Raw genomic sequence first — 18,226 nt, forward strand, 5'->3', positions numbered from 1 at the left:
GCCAGTTCCAAAAGATTTTTAGATCACAAAGAACTGAGGAATGTGTCAAAATGGAAAGCTCTACTCAAGTGAATTACATTTATTCCTTAAATGTATCTACTTAGAAGCCATAAAAATAACATTAAAAATATTCGGTAAATTTTAAAGTTAATTTTGACAACATTAGAAAAGACATCTTATATTAGACAGGAACTTAGCAATAAATGTTTTATCTCTTAATTTATATAGTAATTCTCACCCATCAACTTTTTCTTCTTCGGCTGAATTTGTGGCCTTAACAAATTCACTGTACTCTTGGCCTGGGTCATAGAGTTTGGCAGTATCACAGAGAGACTGTAAACTGTTTGCAAGGGAGGCAGCCTGCAGGTGTTGCATCTGGAAGAGGTTAACTGTTACCTATGGTCACAAACAGAGACCAAAGACATATATAGATATGCTATACAAATATTAATTTATTTCAATGACAGCACCAATTAAAAAAGCCATACAGCAAAGCATACAATACTGAATACATTCTGAGCATACTGTGTTGTCTGATGTTGCGGAAAATCAAGATGGAGGGGGAAGGTAGTTTTAATCTAATATTCAGGAGCCGTCATTTCCAACAAAACTGGTTTTAAACTGAAAAGTTAAAAAAACAACAACAACAAACCCATATCCCTACTGGTTCACAATTTTAGGAGAAGGATGTGTTTGTTTTTTGTTTTTTTAAATAGTAACAATAACAATAATAGCAGTTGACAAGTGCATACAATATGCCAGACCCATTCTTTGAGGTTTATATCAATTTAACTAATTTGATGTTCACAAAAACCTAGGCTTTGGGTATATAATAGCAAACATATAAGATCCCGGTCCCCAGGGACCTTTATGTTATCCTGAGAAGTGGTATCAGAGAGAAGTAACAGATCATGTAAATAAGATAATATCTGGTACTGAAATACTCTATAAGAATGTCAAATTATGGAGTATGACAAGATATGTGTTTATGCAAGGGTATTTTCAATGTCGTAGGTTTGGGAAGGGCGCTCTGAGGAGGTAACATTTGACCTGAGATCTGATTGATATAAAGCCACTGCAAAGCTTCTGGGAGAAGACTAATCCAAACAAAAAGAAGGAGGTAGTGCAAAAGTGAATGGGAAAGAGTTTGTCATGCTCAAGAAACTGATGACAGGTCAATATGGCTGAAGCACACTGAAAGAGGTGGAGCTGAAGTTTGAGATAAAGCCAGAAAGGGAAGCAGTTATCTAAACCATGATAAGGAGTCTGAATTTAAGTGCAATGGGGAATCCAGTAGAGGGTTTGAAGCAAACCTATAAAACATGATCTGATTTATTCTTTAAAATGCTACTTTGGGCCAGGTTCAGTGGCTCACACCCATAATCCCAGTACTTTGGGAGCCCAAGGCAGGAGACTACTTGAGGCCATGAGTTCGAGAGCAGCCTGGGCAACATAGCAAGACCCTGTCTCTACAAAAAATTTAAAAATTAGCTATGTGTGGGTGGTGCATGCCTGTAGTCCTAGGTATTCCAGAGGCTGAGACAAGAGGATCACTTGAGTCCAGGAACTTGATGTTGCCATGAGCTATGATGACACCACTGCATTCTAGCCCGCATGCAAGAGCAAGACCCTATCTCAAAAAATAAATTAAAATTACATGAAATAAACAATAAAAAAAAATAAATGCCACTTTGGCTCCTGTGTGGGGAAATGTATTTAAGGGAAGCAATGTGGATGAATGCCAAATTTCAATTAGCTTAATGTTATTCAGAGACTGCCATGGTTCTTCTTCATCTCTCCTGACATACCAGATGATACGCTCAATTTCTGATTAGCCTCTAAGTCCTTTCCAATGTAGACAGGTATTTCCCTAAGGATAAATAGTATTTGAAAAATGCACAAAACAGCGTAAATATTACTTGAAAAATTCATGAAACAAAATAGTTTATTTGTGCCCTAATTCCTTCAAGGAACAAAGGAAATTCAATCTGCATATGGTACAGTTTAAGTCCAGCAACTGGCTGTCAGGGCACCCTCCAACTAAAAATAACTGCTTATACTCCTGACCCTAAAGGTAACTTGCATGTTGGGTGCCCTCCAGCAAGTTATTTATAACTTCTTTAAACCAGTGCTTTGGAAAAGTTAATGTGCAAATGAATCACCTGGGGGATCTTGTTCAAATGCAGATTATGATTCCAAAGGTCTCTGTTGAAATCCAAGATTCTGCATTCCTCATAGGCTCCCAAAGTAATGGCAAAGTGACTGGTCCAAAGACCACATTTTGAGAAGGCTTTCTAAACTTTAATTTTCTCATTATGGAGCTAAAAGCCTAATAGGATTTTGTGAGAATTAAACGAGTTAATGTAGACAAAGGGCTTAATATACTGGCAAGTGTATATTCAATCTTAGCTATGTTATTAAGGTGAAGGGATTTGTCAAAGGTAAATACCCTACATGATTTATAAAAGGAAATTTTGAATCCTTGGATTTTATAATTCTTTTAAGTCATTTTATGATTCTGTAAGTTAATCACATATTAATTAATCAAAATTTGGTATATGAATGAGATATAATTTTTTTGATTTTTAATTTTAAATTATTATGTATACACAATAGTTGTAGAGACATAAATTTAAACACCCAAAAACATTTTAAGGAAGGTTTCTGGTTCAGATGGAGCTACAATCAAAGTATGACTAATCCAGTGATATGTTTTCTCACCCACCCCCCCAGTCAGGTTTTCCTGCCTATGCCCCATGCTAGGCTCCTACTCAAAGACAGCCAAAGAAGCCTGGACAGAAAGAGCTCCACGAGAGGTCCTCTCTGGACCAAGGAACAAAAAGGGGCAGTGGTGGTAGAAGATGTGACTGAAAGAGTAGGGGAAATTCCCTGGTTTCTTTTGCACGTTTGCTTTCTCTCCTGGCCCAGTCCCCAATCCAGTACAAATCCCTAAGACACAATTCGCGGCAGCAGTAGTGACAGCAGTAGCAGCTGAAGAGACACCTAAAACTCTGAAGGGATTTTCCTTTATGACCAGATTAAGTGTGGTCTAAAAAGGGAGGGGTCTGAAATTCCTGTTGCTTTTTTCTCTTTATCCTCCCCACACTTGGCCCTGGAGAAACACAGCATAGGTAGACATCAGTCTCCTGGCCATTAGACTGGGAAGAGGATCTGGAAAGTAAATCTAACTAGATCAAATGCCTGCTAAAGATGTAAAAAAATAATGTTAAATACAGGTTTACAAACAAGACCCAGAGTCACATAGAGTAATATTGAAAATGTCTAGAATATCATCCAAAATTACTTCTCACATAAAGAACCAAGAAAATCTCAACAACTCACAAGAGAAAAGAAATAAACAGACACCAATGCTGATGACTTAGATATTGGGATTATCACATGAAGACTCTAAAACCTATTATTAGGTTGGTGCAAAAGTAATTGCGGGTTCAGACCATGATTGTTGCTAGGCTCAAACACATCTTTATTAATCAAAATAGGAACCATTACAATCAACATAATTTTTGCCAACAAGAAGTTAAGTTTGCTTATTCTTGTAAGTGTAAAAATCTGTGCTTTGGGATTTGATGAACTCTTGCAAAGCATTTTCTGTAACCTGCTGGTTGTGAAAGCGTTTTCTCTGCAAAACGTTGTGGAGATGCTTGAAGAAGTGGTAGTCAGGTGAGATGTCAGGTGAATATGGCGGATGAGACAAAACTTTGTAGCTGAATTCGTTCAATTTTTGAAGCATTGGTTGTGCAACGTGTGGTCAGGCATTGTTGTGGAGAAGAATTGGGCCTTTTCTGTTGACCAAGCTGGCTGCAGGTGTTGCTGTTTTCAGTGCATCTCATGGATTTGCTGAGCATACTTCTCAGATGCAATGGTTTCACCAGCATTCAGAAAGCTTTAGTGGATCAAACCAGCAGCAGACCACCAAACAGTAACTATGACTTTTTTTTGGTACAAGTTTGGCTTTGGGAAGTGCTTCTTCTCAGCTCCAGTTGGACTGGAGCTGCTTCTCAGTCCAACCACTAAGCTGGTCATCACTGGTTGTCACATAAAATCCACTTTTTGTTGCATGTCACAATCCAATCAAGAAATGGTTCTTTGTTGTATACAATAAGAGAAGACAACACTTCAAAACAACGATTTTTTTGATTTTCGGTCAGCTCATGAGGCACCCACCTATTGAGTTTTTTCACCTTTCCAATTTGCTTCAAATGCCTAATGGCCTTAGAATGGTAGACATTGAGTTCTTCGGCACCTTCTCATGTAGTTGTAAGAGATCAGCTTCAGTTGGTCATTGTCAACTTCCAATGGCCAGCCACTGCGCTCCTCATCTTCAAGGCTCTCATCTCCTTTGCAAAACTTCTTGAACCACCACTACACGTACATGCACTAGCAGTTCCTGGGCCAAATGTGTTGTTGCTGTTGCGAGTTGTCTCCACTGATTTACAACCCATTTTGAACTCGAATAAGAAAACTGCTCGAGGCCAGGTGTTGTGGCTCACACCTGTAATCCTAGCACTCTGGAAGGCCAAGGCGGGAGGATCACTTCAGGTCAGGAGTTCGAGACCAGTCTCAGCAAGAGTGAGACCCCGTCTCTACTAAAAATAGAAAGAAATTAGCTGGGCAACTAAAAATAGAAAAAAAATTAGCCAGGCATGGTAGCGCACACCTGTAGTCCCACCTACTCGGGAGGCTGAGGCAGGAGAATCACTCAAGCCCAGGAGTTCGAGGTTTCTGTGAGCTAGGCTGACACCATGGTACTCTAGTCTGGACAACAGAGCAAGGCTCTGTCTCAAAAAAAAAAAAAGAGAAAAAAAGAAAAAAAAATTTGCTCATATTTGCTTTTTGTCTAACATCATTTCCATAGTCTAAAATAATATAAACAGTAAGTAATAACTCATTAGCAAAAAAATAAAGAAATACAGACTAAAATGATGTATAACATAACCACATCTATTTAAGAATGTATTCCAATCACAAATAGCTAATGCCAACAATGCCAACACCACAATTACTTTTGCACCAACCTAATATGATGGTTGCAAGAAGTAGGGCAAACAATTTTGAAACATGGAAAGACAGAAGTCTCATCAAGAAATGGAAGATATAAAAAAGAAACAAAAGGAAATTTTACTGAAAAATATCTAAAACAAAAAATTTACTGGATGGACTGTATAGGAAAATGGAGATAACAAAGGAAAGAGTCAGTGAACTTGAAGACAGATCAACAGAACAACAACAACAACAACAACAACAACAAAAAATCAAGAGGAAAAAACAGAGAAGACCTCCAGACCTGTGGGAGAATAAAAGAGGTCTAGCATTAGAGTCACTGAGTCTCAGAGGAAGAGGAGAAAGAGAGTGCTACAAAAAAAAAAAAAAAAATCTGAAGAAACAATAGCTAAAAACTTACCAAATTTTGTAAGAGTCAAACTTGCAGAATCAAGTTCAATGAATTCAAAACAGCAAAAACCATGCCCAGATACACTTTAATCAAACTGTGGAAAACCAAAGACAAGAAAAAGAAGTCTTGAAAGCACTCAAAGAAAAACAACACATACCACATAGAGGAACAATGATTCAAATAATTGTGGATTTCTCACAAGAAACTATGGAGTCCAGAAGGCAGTGGAACAACATTTTTAAAGCCGTAAAAGAAAAGAAGTGAATTCTGTATCAAGTTAAGATGTGCTTTGGAAAAAAAGATAAAATAAAACAGATGCAAGATGAAAGACAACCAAGAGAATTCATTTCCAGCAGACCTGCTATAAAATAAATGATAAAAGAAGTTCTGTAGACAAAAGGGAAATGTTACCAGAGGGAAGATGGAACCATAAGAATGAAAGAATAATTAACGGAAATGGTAACTATCTGGGTAAACAGACTACCTTTCTCCTCTTAACTTCATAATATGTATAACTTTTAATAGAGAAATTTTTAAGATGCTCTGGTGCCGTTTTCAACATATATACATGTAATACACATATATCAATTACAACCCAGAGTGGGTAAAGGGACTTACATGATGGTAATGTTTCTACATTCCACTTGAAGTGGTAAAATACTAGTTCTAAGCAGACTATGAAAAACTAAGAGAAAGTATGTGTATATATATGTGTGTGCCCATACATACACACACATATATATCAATCCCTAGTGCAATCAATTTTTTTAAAAAACCATATAAAGATAGTAAGAAAACCAACAAATTAAATAAATTAAAATATAAGACTAGAAAATTACCAATTCATCCAAAAGAAGGCAGCAAAACAGAAAAAGATGAAAGGAAACAGAGTATAAACAGAAAAGAAAGAAAATAGTAGACCTAAATCTGAGCATATATTTACGTTAAATATAAATGGTCTAAACACTACACTTAGAGACTGTCAAAATAGATGTTTTAAAAAAATCAAGATGGAAGTATATACTATCTGTGTGCTATACAAAAACCTCATTTTAAATATAATGATAAAATTAAAAATAGAAGAATGGCAAACGATATACCATGGTCAAAACAATTTAAAGAAAACTGAAATAGCTGTATCAATATTAAATAGAATAAAAAGCAAGGGAATTTACCGAGATAAAGAGACATTTCATAAGGATAAAGGATCAATTCACCAAGATCATATAATAATTGTTAATATGTAAGCAACTAACAAAACTTCAAAATATATAAAACAAAGACTGATAGAACTAAAAATACACAATACATTAGAACTTCAAAACTTCTTTCTCAGTAATTGCTAGCAGTAATAAAAAGTAAATCATCAAGAACATAAAAGCAATAAATTACAATTTAAACTAACAGGAACTAATTCATGTTTACAAAAGACTCCACTCAACAACAGAACACACATTCTTTTCAAGTGCACACATGGAACATTCATCACTGAACTTTTCAAAGAAACAGCTTTTAGTTTCATTAATCTTCCTCTATTTTTTCTTTTTAATTTTATTGATTTCTGCTTTTTACTTATTTCTGCTTGTTTATGACTCATATTCTGGGTCATAAAACAAACCATAACAAATTTAAGAGATCTGAGACCATACAAAATATTTTTTCCACCATAATGGTATTAAACTAGAAATCAATTAAACTAGAAGTATCAGAAAGATGTCTAGAAAATCCTCAAATACTTGGAAATTAAACATACTTCTACATTATCCACAGGTCAAAGAGGAAGTCACAAGGGAAATCAGAAAATACTTTGAACTGAACAAAAATGAAAATACAACATTTCAATATCTGTGGGATACAGACAAGCAGTGCTTAGAGAGGGGAATTTTTTTTTGTTTTGATGTTCAGACTTGAGTCTTTTTAAAAAAGTTTTATTTTTAATTTTTATGAGCACATAATAGTTGTATGTATTATTTAGAGAGGGAGTTTTAAAGAATTAAATATTTATATTAGAAAAGCAGAAAGGTTTCAATGAACAATGTAAGCTTCTGTCTTTAAGAAACTTAAAAAATGTAGAAATCAATAAAATTGAAAAAAGAAAAACAGATTAAAAAAAAAAAAATCAACCAAACTAAAGGCTGTTTTTTGAAAACATCAATAACATTTATAAATCCTCTTGCCAGACTGACCAAAGAGACAGAAAGCAAAAGATGATGCAAATTATCACTACAGGAATGAAAGAGAGGATATTATTACTACAGCCCACGGAGACATTAAAAGGACACGAGAATACTATAAAACACCCTATGCACACAAATTCAACAACTTAGATAAAAAGGACCAATTCCATGAAAGCCACAAACTACTGAAATGCACCTAAGAAGAAATAATTAACTTGAATAGGCCTGTATCAAAAGAAATTGAATACATAGTAAAAACTGACAAAAAAGAAACCCCCGAGACCAGACACTTTCACCAGGGGAATGCTACCAAACATTTAAAAAAGAAAAGACACAAAACTGACACAATCTCTTCCAGAAAACAGAATAGGAGGAAACACTTCCCAAATAATTTTATTAAATATAAGGCCAGAATTACCCTGATACTTTAAAAAGGGGAGGGGAAGGGGAGGGGAGGGGAGGGGAGAGGAGAGAAGGGAGGGGAGGGAAGGGAGAAAAGGAAGAAAAGAAAAGAAAAGAAAAGAAAAGAAAAGAAAAGAAAAGAAAAGAAAAGAAAAGAGAAAAGAAAGAAAAAAGACATATCTTTCCCTAATGGAGAAGAAAAAGAAAAAATACTCAACAAAATATTATAAATCCAACAATATGTAAAAGAAACAAGTCATCATGACCAAGAAGGCCTTATTCCAGGAATGCAATGCTAGATCAACACTCAAATATCAATGTAATCTACCCTACTAACAGGCTAAATTAGACAAATTATATGATCATACCAAATAATGCAGAAAAACATTTGATAAAATCCAACATTTATTCATGATAAAACTCTCAGAAAACTAGAAAAAAGGGAAATTCCTTAACCAGATAAAGGGCATCTTCAAAGAACCTACAGCTATCATCATATTTAATGGTGAAAGACTAAATGCTTTACCCCTAAGATGGAGAATAAGGCAAAGATGTCTGCTCTCTCTACTCCTTTTTAACAAAGTGCAGGAAGCCATAGCTAGTTCAATAAGAAAAAGAAATAACGTGAATACAGATTGGAAAGGAAGACATAAAACTGTCTCTAATTACAGGTAACATGATTTTCTATGTAGAAAACCAAAAGGAATCTACAAAAAACTCCTAAAACAAGTGAGTTTGGTAAAGTTGCAAGATACAAGATCAACATACAAAAATCAATTGTATTTCTAAATATTGACTATGAGTAATAGGAATTTGAAATTAAATGAGATCTATAAATACATTTACACACATAAATTGACAGACTTATATGTAGAAAACTATAAAATGCTGATTTTTTAAAAATCAAAGACCTAAATAACTGAAGAGACATACTATGTTCATGGATTGGACAACTTCAGTTAAGTCAATTCTCTCCATTCTAAAATTTAACATAATTCCAATGAAGATGTTAGCAAGTTTTTTTGTACCTATAAACAAGCCGATTTTAACATTTTTATGGAAAGTCAAAGGATTAAAAACTCAAAACAATTCTGAAAAACAATCAAGTTGGAAGATCCTTGATTTTAAGACAAGTCCTATAAAGCAAGAGTAAGAAGTGGGGCTATGGCAAAAGGATAGACAAGTATATTAATGGAACAAAATAGAGAATACAGAAATAGACATACACAAATACGGTCAACTTATTTTTGACAAAGATGCAAAGGCAATTTAATGAAAGTGACATAGTGTTTTCAACAAATGGTATTGAAACAAGTGGCCATCTGTATTAACCATGTTTTTAATTTTCTCTATTACAGTATTTTGATATCTTAACAAGCATGCTTGCCAGGGAGAGACTGCTCCTCCCTGGGCTAGCCAATTCTTAGAGACAGCCAAGGAAGGGCTCAGTTAGGATCACATCTTTCCTATGCAAACCAACAAGTTCCAAGTCTACAGCCCCAACCATCTTCTTATCTAACTTTTACGTACCAAGCCAATTATTTTCTCTGCCCTAAATTATCCCAGATCCAGGTATCAGGCAACTAGAGACCATTCTTGTGCCCGAAAGCCCACTGGAATTATTCAACTAGCCAATCCTAAAATGTTTATCTTGCCTGCCTTGCCTTTTCTGAGGAAACCCCAATAAAAACTCTACTCAGCTTTCCTCTCATTCCTGCTTATGCTTGCCAAACTTGGTATTTCCCTTGTGGCTATGCAAGGATTGACACGTCCCCTTCTCTCAGGAAATGTAAATAATAAATTCTTCTTTTAATGGCATTGACCTCTCCATGTCATCTCCATAAGTTATAATCCCACAGGTATAATTTTAGTATAACACCTATAATGCTAAAAATGAACCTCAACCTATATCTTACACCTCACATAAAAATTAACTCAAAATGGATCATGTATTTATATATAAAACTTTTAGTAGAAAATACAGGAGAAATAGTTGTGACCACAGGTTAGGTGAAATGCTCTTAGATATAAGCATGACCCATAAAAGAAGAAACTGATAAATTGGATGCCACCGAAATTAAAAGCTTTTGCTCCCTGAAAGACACCACTAAAAGAATAAAAAGAGAAGCTTCAGAATGGGAGAAAATACATGCAAGCTCAACAATAAAACAAACGACTCAGAAAAAAAAAAAAAAATAGCCTAAACTATAGCCAAACTACAAACTCAGTATCATTAGTCATTCTGGAAACAGAAATTAAAACCACAATTAGATAATACTACACACCTATTAGAACAGCTAAAATTTAAAAAGTACCACCAACTGACAAATACCAAGGACATAGAACAACTAGAATTCTCAAACACTGATGGTTAGAATGAAAAATATTATAGCCACTCTGCAAAATAGTTTGGCAGTTTCTTATAAAGGTAACCATATATTTAGCACACCAATAAGTAATTCCACTCCTAGGTATTTACCATCCTAAAAATACAAATATTCTTATATTCATAATCACCCCAAACTGGAAACAACATAAATGTCCAACTAGTGAATGTCTGAACCAGTGGTACAGTCATATAATGGAATACTACTCAGCAATAAAAAGAAATTAATTGTTGATACGTGCATAACATTGATGAATCTCAAAGTACTTGCCAGGGGTTAGGGATGGATAGAGAGTTTGACTACAAAGGGCAGCATAAAGGAATTACTTTGAAGTGAAAGAATTGTTCTGAATCCTGATTGTGGTGGTACTTACATGTATTTATTTGCATTAAAACACTTAGACTATACACCAAAAACAGGGTTTTATAAGTAATTTAAAAAAAAAAAACACTTTAAAGAGGAAATGAAAACATTTGAGGGCAGGATGCTTTGTCTTCAAATAAATCATTGGGTTCAATTTTAATATTTAGTTTACTCAAATTTTGAAGACAAGATCTCAGAGCACTGATAGAAATTTCAGGGGTTAACTCAATTTTGTCTATCAAGCCAAGAAAGACTATGGCTTAGAGGCAATTTCAAACTCTCAGACTTCAGTTTTAATCAAACAAATCATCAATCCAGGGGAAATAGGGGGAGACAGATAAAAAGTAATTCAAACTATGTACCACTATGAAAAAATGAAAGTTAATTTTCAAACTCAACATGTTTCATTAATCTCAGAATTTAAATCCCGTAAGAATCATGACTTATCAGGTATCCCTTTCTCTTCTACAGATACACAGACTTTTCTTCCCCCTTGCCTTCAAAACATTGAAGAAATCGCTTACAGCTTTAAGGGTAAGATCACACTGGAAAACAAGTGTCCGGAGTTGTGTTAAAATTTCTCTTTTGGTATTTTCTAGATCATTTCGTCTTTCTTCAACATTTGTCACACAAGTTTTGTACAGTTCATTTGCTTCTTCTACCTTCAGGAATATCACAGAAAAAAATAACACTGGTTACTACCATTTATGTTTTACAACAAACACTTACTATAGTAAAGCTAAACTTAAATGATCAAAAAGCTTTTACTCATGAATATTCTGAAATATTCTGTTTTCAATAGAATATTTCTAAAGATAACAAATAATCTATTTTGGTCAGTGATTCAAGGGCACTTGACTTTAAAGAACAGTCAAGTATGATTTACAATTAGTATATTATTTGTCTATAAAATAAATGTCCATTTCTATTTAAAACCAGCATTTTCTACTTATATTTACCATTTTCCATATAATCTTACAGAATTTGTTTATCTATCAAATTATATTTCATCAATAATACAAAACTTCAGTCTACCCTTGCTATTAAAGTGATGGAATTAGTACACATACACACACATACATTTGCCTAAAAGGTGAACTTCTTGAACTATCAAGTAAAAGTATTAAACTGCTACTGCCTTCTCTAAGATATTCTTTCACAAATTCTAAAATCCAAAATTCTCTTAACTTAGTGGTTGTCAAAGTATAGATCACCATCAGCCACATCAGCATCACCTAGAGACTTGTTACAACTGTAAGCCTTCAAGGCAGGAAGATTGCCTCAGGCCAGGAATTCAAGACCAGACTAGGCAACACTGGGAGACCCCATCTCTACAAAAAATTTTTAAAAACTAGCCAGGCGTGGTGGCTCGTGTCTTGAGAGGCTGAGGTGGGAGAACCGTTTGAGCCCAGGATTTCAAGGTTCCAGTGTGCTATGACTGCACCATTGCACTCAAGCCTAAGAACAGGAGAGATCCTGTGTCAAAAAAAAAGTAAACTGTCTAGGCCTCACCCTTGACCTACTCAATCAGGAACTCCAGGAAACGGGCTCAGCAATCTGTCTGGACAAGCCTTCCAGGTGATCCTGACAGATGCTGAAGTGTGAGAACCAAATCCTTAGCAGGTTATTACTAATTCAACTTGCAAAATAACAAAAAAGATCACTACTTTTTGGAGAGCCTCCTCTTCCAACCTTCGCTTTTTTTCTAGTTGCTTGTTGAGATTTTTTGCTAATCCACCACTTGAACACAGATGCTCCTCCTCTGCACGAAACATGGAAGATTTTGCTTTTTCGTATTCATCTTGACGTTGCATACATAACAGCTTCGCCTTTTTAAGAGCAGTCTCTGTTTCAAGCTACATGGAAAAAAATATTAAACACAGAATACAAAAGAAATATGACCATACAAATATCTTTAGCATATTTGGCAAGATAGTTAAGACAGTATTTTAGAAAACTACAGAGTATAAGGTAGATCATTATACATGGCAGATAATTTTAGATGTTCACCAAGAGGTATATGAAACTTCATTATAATACTAACCATTTTATTTTGTTCCTGTTTCCAAAGTTCTTTTATTTCTTTCCTCTGTTTTTCCATTTCATTTTTCCTCCCAAGTAGAGGCTGTCAAGGAAATTTTTAAAAAAGAAAGAAAAAAGCTGTTTTCTAAAGATATACTGTTATAAAAAATAAAAAACATTTGTATTATATATACAATTTAATCGTTACCTGCACAAATTTGTTGGCTTGAAGAGCTGCAATTGTTTGTTGTAAAAGGTGACTGCTCTGTATATCATTAAGAAGAGCATTGGCAAATAGAGACTGCAGTGGCATAAACTCCTAGAATTTAAAATTGAAAAGTAAATTTTACAATAGAAATGGCACTAGAGTTCCAGACTCACCACTACTCTTCTTCAAAAACAGCAACTTTAAGTTTAGACTTTTTTCCCCTGAGAAAAATAACTAGTCCTAAATGTGATTATGTGAGAAAAACATTGAATTATAATTATAAAATTAGTTAGTAAAAGTAGTATCTATCAAGATAATCAATATTTATATAAAATTGTAAATTTCCTATTTTTTTCATAGTGGACATCCAAGTAAATTAAAAAAAATTTTGTCAATAAAAAAGTACTTTCCTATATTAACTGACATTGTCTGGTTTTGCAAAGCACTATCAGGAGCTCATCAGAGTTGTCTCTTATTATAGAACCCTAGAAGTTCACAGAACATTTACCTGTATTCCAATGTTAGTTCTAGTTGCCTCTGCCAGCTTTACAATATTTCTAGAGGACTCCAATTCTGAAAGGTCAAAGAAGGTAAAATTAACTTATTTTTCCTCTTCATACTCCAAAATTACTTGTAATTCTTGAGTTAAAAAGTGACCACAAATACTAGCGTTCATCATGATATAATGCGGTGATTTTTTTTTTTTTTAAAGAGATGGTGTTTTGCTATGTTGCCTAGGCTAGCCTAGAACTCCTAGGTTCAAGTGACCCTCCCTCCTCAGCCTCCAGAGTAGCTGGAACTACAGGCAGAGGTCACCGTGCCCAGCTCTTAATGCAGTGATTCTTAATCGTTAAGTGCTCATCAGAATCAACCGGGAAACTTTTTCCAAATACACTTGCCTAGAGCTCGCATCTCTGAAGGATGGGACCTAGGCTTGTGTATTATCCCTTTACAGGGCTAGTCAGATGATTCTGATTAGCATTCTCTATTAAAAACAAATAATACAGTAGAAAGAGCACGGTCTCTGGGTGAATTCTATATTCTTCCAGTTATGCTATATGACCGTAAGCAAATCTGCTATATGACCTTAGGAAAATCACTGGTCTTATTTGTCTCAACTGTAAAATGGAGATAACAATCCGTTTCTTGCCTACTTTCCAGGGTTTTTATAAGGATTAAATGAGATAATGGATATGAAAATATTTTGACAACTGCAAAACACTCAGGAAATATTAGCTATTAAGATGTTTCTTCTATGCTTCCATTGCCTTCTGCTATTACATCTATTGTTGCTTTTTTCTCTTTTTACCATATTATCTTATTGCATTTCTTTTTACCCACTAGAGTATGACAGTACTCTAAAGGCAAAGACAGTACTCTATTTGCCTTTGTGTCTCTAGGTCTAGTAGTTGACCCACCATAAATGTTCAATAAGCATATCTAGCATAATAGTCTTTCCTGTTTCGAGAGGAGAAAATGATGTTATTCATTACAACGGAATAGCTACTAATTTGAAATCATATTACTCACAGTCTGTAGACAATGAAATACAAACAATTCAGTTATTACACTCCAAAGTTATTCAGATGCTCCAAAGAGCAACTCACCTAAGTTAAGCTTTTTTTCAACCCATGAAACTATGTTCTTGGTATATTTTGACCAAGTTTTTGCATATGACAAAGCCAATTCTATGGAGTTAGTGTTCTTTAACAGCATGCTGTCTAGTTCTACAGGAGAAAAATTTCCTGAAAACAAAAACATCAAGGTAAATATATGTTAAATATGATCACATAATAACTCTACACAAAGAAGCACTCAGATCCTAAGATGTTCTTCAATAAAAACTAGTTTAAAAAAATACTAGTGACAAATTTAGAATTAAAGGGCCAAGTTTAAACTTAAAATGGTTTCAAACCCTAATGTATTTTTATCTTAATATGTATTTCTACTATCCATCAAGTTATAAGCTTTATATTATACAATCCTTGATCAGTCTATATTATTACATTATCTTCTCTAGCAGGTTTTTACTATTAAGTTTTATATGTAAAACTTTGTGTATCAGTTTGCATTAAAAACAAACACACTAGGTTACTAAGCAAGAAGAGATTATGTAATCCATGACATTTATCGAAAGTAACTGCAAAACAGTTTGACATAAGTTATAAGTACCTGGGGCATTATCTTTTTCATTGGATGAATCCACCGATTCCACAGAAACATTTTCAAAAGACTTACAACATGAAAGAAGACAAATTTAAGATTAGAGCAGAAGACAACAAATCTTTGCTTCAGAAATTTTTCACTCTAATTTGTTACTACAACATAATTCTTGCTAAAGAATTTCAAGTATTTAAAACTCAAAGGGCCTGAGAAGTCTGTTTAAATGCCAGAACACTTTATAAGAATTACATAGCTTTTTATAACAGCAGTTCTCAAGATCTAAGAATGAACAACCTCATTATTTACTAACATTAGTTAACATTAACAAATCCACGCAAAACTTTAAAATCTGCAGATCCCCAAAATATAAGTCAAGAAGTTAAACAGAAAACAGAAAACAGAAATCTGCCTCTTTCAGCCGTCTTTTGCCATCTTACTATATGATAAGCATGTCTCTGAAAGTCTATTAGCTTAGCACAGAACTTTCTCTCTGTGATGACAGAAATGCCTCATATCTGTATTGTCCATTACAGTGGCTACTAGCTACATGTAGTGACTTGAACATTTAAAAAGTGGCTAGCGTGACTAGGAAGTGAATTTTCATTTTATTTAATTATTAAGTTAAATTTAAAGAACTATATGTGGTTAGTGGCAACCTTATTGGACTGTCCTAGAAAACACCATCTACCAAAATTGTGAGATCCTAAATAAATTTGATCTATTTAGTTGGGCAATACAGTGTATGCAGGGATTCAAAGCAAAATGGATCAGAGACCTGGGTCTGAAGTCCAGCTCTATTACTATCTGCATGATACTGGGCTACAATAAGCTCACCTAACTTTGGTTTGCCCTTCTGTAAAAGGAGGATAATGATATTACTTTCACACGGTTGTTTTATGATGATGTAGGCTTAGCACAGTACATGGTACATAGTAACCACTATTAAATAAATTGCAGCTATTATTTTCAAAGGGTATTTTTCAAAGTCCTTCATCAAAGTGATTTTATTATTAGCATAATATATTATCATGGGCTTTTGTTATTCTAATCGCTACAGTAAATTAAAAACTTCAAAAAAGGAAAACAAGGTGCAAAAGAAAAAAGTATTTTCCTGTTAAGAATTAGTATAATATGTGTGCACAACAGAAGGACAGGAAATATGTTTCACATCTAAAATTGAAATTGTTCAGACCCTTGCCACAAAGATAAAACGTTTTATTATCTTCTGAAGTAGCAGCAACTGCTTGAAAAAATAAAATTGAGGAAGAATCATGAGCAATAGTAAAATATTTAGAGATCTTAAAACTCTCCATTTTATCCTTCATCAATGTATAGCTTCAGAAATAGTCATAATTTTTTGTAATATTGTAGTATATATAACAAATGCCTTAAGTAGTCATTCATATTTTGCAACATTTTAAGAAAGACCTGAAGTTTTTATATTATTTTGATATAATACAAGTACTTGGCACATTTCTAAATATTTGCTGCAATCCTTTTTGGGTCTGATCATCCTTAACAGGAAATGATCAATACATGTCCCTGATGCAGTTTATTTACATATCTTGCATTCAGTAAAAAAAAAAAAAAAAAATTCAGTTAACTGAAAATATTACCACTACTATAAATCTTTAAAACAATATTCTCTATAAATTTCCCATGTTCTATTAGTCAATAGCAATTTTTCTTCCAATTGGAAATCAGAACCCCAATCCTGTGAGAGATACTTAAAGTAATGTTCCTAGGGAGAACTAAGACCTACAGGACTGTCAACAAGTGTTTGACGGTAATAAACATAAACTGTAGAGTGTGTGAGATTAACATCCTCTTTACTTCTTGTAATATTTTTCTAAGTTTTCAGCAGTTTTTAAGATCTATGTCAATGTCAAGAGGTAAAAAATGGTTAAGAATTACTTATCAAAATTTTGGACCATATGACACATAGATTCATTACCTAAGATGCTATAAAATTATCAGATATGTTCTTTTAACATGATAGTCCCACTTAAAAAGTGTAACTAAATTATTATTCCAGAAATGGACCATAAATTATCATATTTAAAAGGAATTGGTCTGTTTTTCTTATTATAATATGGTAATTTCTAAACTCAAAAACTACTTAAGAGTAATGCTGAGATTAACATTAGGAAATATTAATTTAAAAATATTAAAGGCTTTGCTTTCACAGAAACTTAGCCTACCTTACTTTCTCGAGAAACAGGCAGTCGCAATAATGAATCATTGCCTACATCTCCCATAAGGAAGTTTGTAAGGCTATCCAGTGAAATTAAAAAAAGAAAGAAACAGAAAGACAAGTCATTACACTTCTTTTTCACAGGTTTTACACTCAACATGTCATCTAAAATAGTTTTTTAAGAACCTTAGAAATAAACTCTGGGAATCTATTCACATAAAACACAAACATAGTCATGTGCAAATGGATATTGCTTCTATAAATAGCTATAAAGACATCTCTAAATATGTTATTAAGCAATACAGAATGTAGCTTTTCCAAAGTTATGATAATATTTTATACTGATTAACACTTTATTTGTCATGTATCTTACTGGATTATGCAACAAGGGTGTCTTATGCCCTAAGACACCCAATGACAATCTACTTACATATTCCCAAAAGTAAATGCCAAAGTTTCAACAGAAGAAAACACTTCTCGGAAGAGATCGTTTTTGTTTTCTTCATTAACTTCTGTGAAGTTCACAGCTATGGGGAAAGGTCGGTTACAATGAGTGAGGGAGAAAATATTTTAAACTGGATTTATACAAAATCATTTAATCCTTTAAAAATTCACCATTACTTTAAGAAACATTAGAAGATTTAGAAACTGAAAAGCCTAATATAGAAAATGCATATGATGTTCAAGTTCTTCATTATGAAAATCATACAAAAGAATGTGCTTGCATAAAAGTATGAATAACTGGCATTCCAAACTGACTACTCCATGCATTACACAATTTGACACATCTAAAAAGTGACTCAATGTGAAATCAATCAATCTTGGAGTCACATAGTCCGTATTAACACCAGATCTCCCCTATGAAGAGTGTTCTTTGCTATTTTCTCTTGCTTACTG

At 33.8% G+C, this 18,226-nt stretch overlaps 1 protein-coding gene across 1 annotated transcript in view; it reads right to left on the reverse strand.

Moving 5' to 3' along the window:
- The window catches only part of ARHGAP29 (Rho GTPase activating protein 29), a 77,097-nt gene that overhangs the window by 16,655 nt on the left and 42,216 nt on the right, over positions 1 to 18,226 (reverse strand). Inside the window, exons 4-13 of the mRNA XM_069480196.1 lie at positions 17,760 to 17,856; positions 17,337 to 17,409; positions 15,145 to 15,205; positions 14,580 to 14,717; positions 13,481 to 13,545; positions 12,973 to 13,083; positions 12,787 to 12,867; positions 12,410 to 12,598; positions 11,267 to 11,404; positions 239 to 396 (exon numbers count right to left, since the gene is read on the reverse strand). Of these exons, the coding sequence (XP_069336297.1) occupies positions 239 to 396; positions 11,267 to 11,404; positions 12,410 to 12,598; positions 12,787 to 12,867; positions 12,973 to 13,083; positions 13,481 to 13,545; positions 14,580 to 14,717; positions 15,145 to 15,205; positions 17,337 to 17,409; positions 17,760 to 17,856 (1,111 nt within the window). The remainder of the gene's footprint in view (positions 1 to 238; positions 397 to 11,266; positions 11,405 to 12,409; positions 12,599 to 12,786; positions 12,868 to 12,972; positions 13,084 to 13,480; positions 13,546 to 14,579; positions 14,718 to 15,144; positions 15,206 to 17,336; positions 17,410 to 17,759; positions 17,857 to 18,226) is intronic.

The sequence above is a fragment of the Eulemur rufifrons genome, chromosome 8 (genome assembly GCF_041146395.1).
Source record: "Eulemur rufifrons isolate Redbay chromosome 8, OSU_ERuf_1, whole genome shotgun sequence".
Classification (NCBI taxonomy): Eukaryota; Metazoa; Chordata; class Mammalia; order Primates; family Lemuridae; genus Eulemur; species Eulemur rufifrons.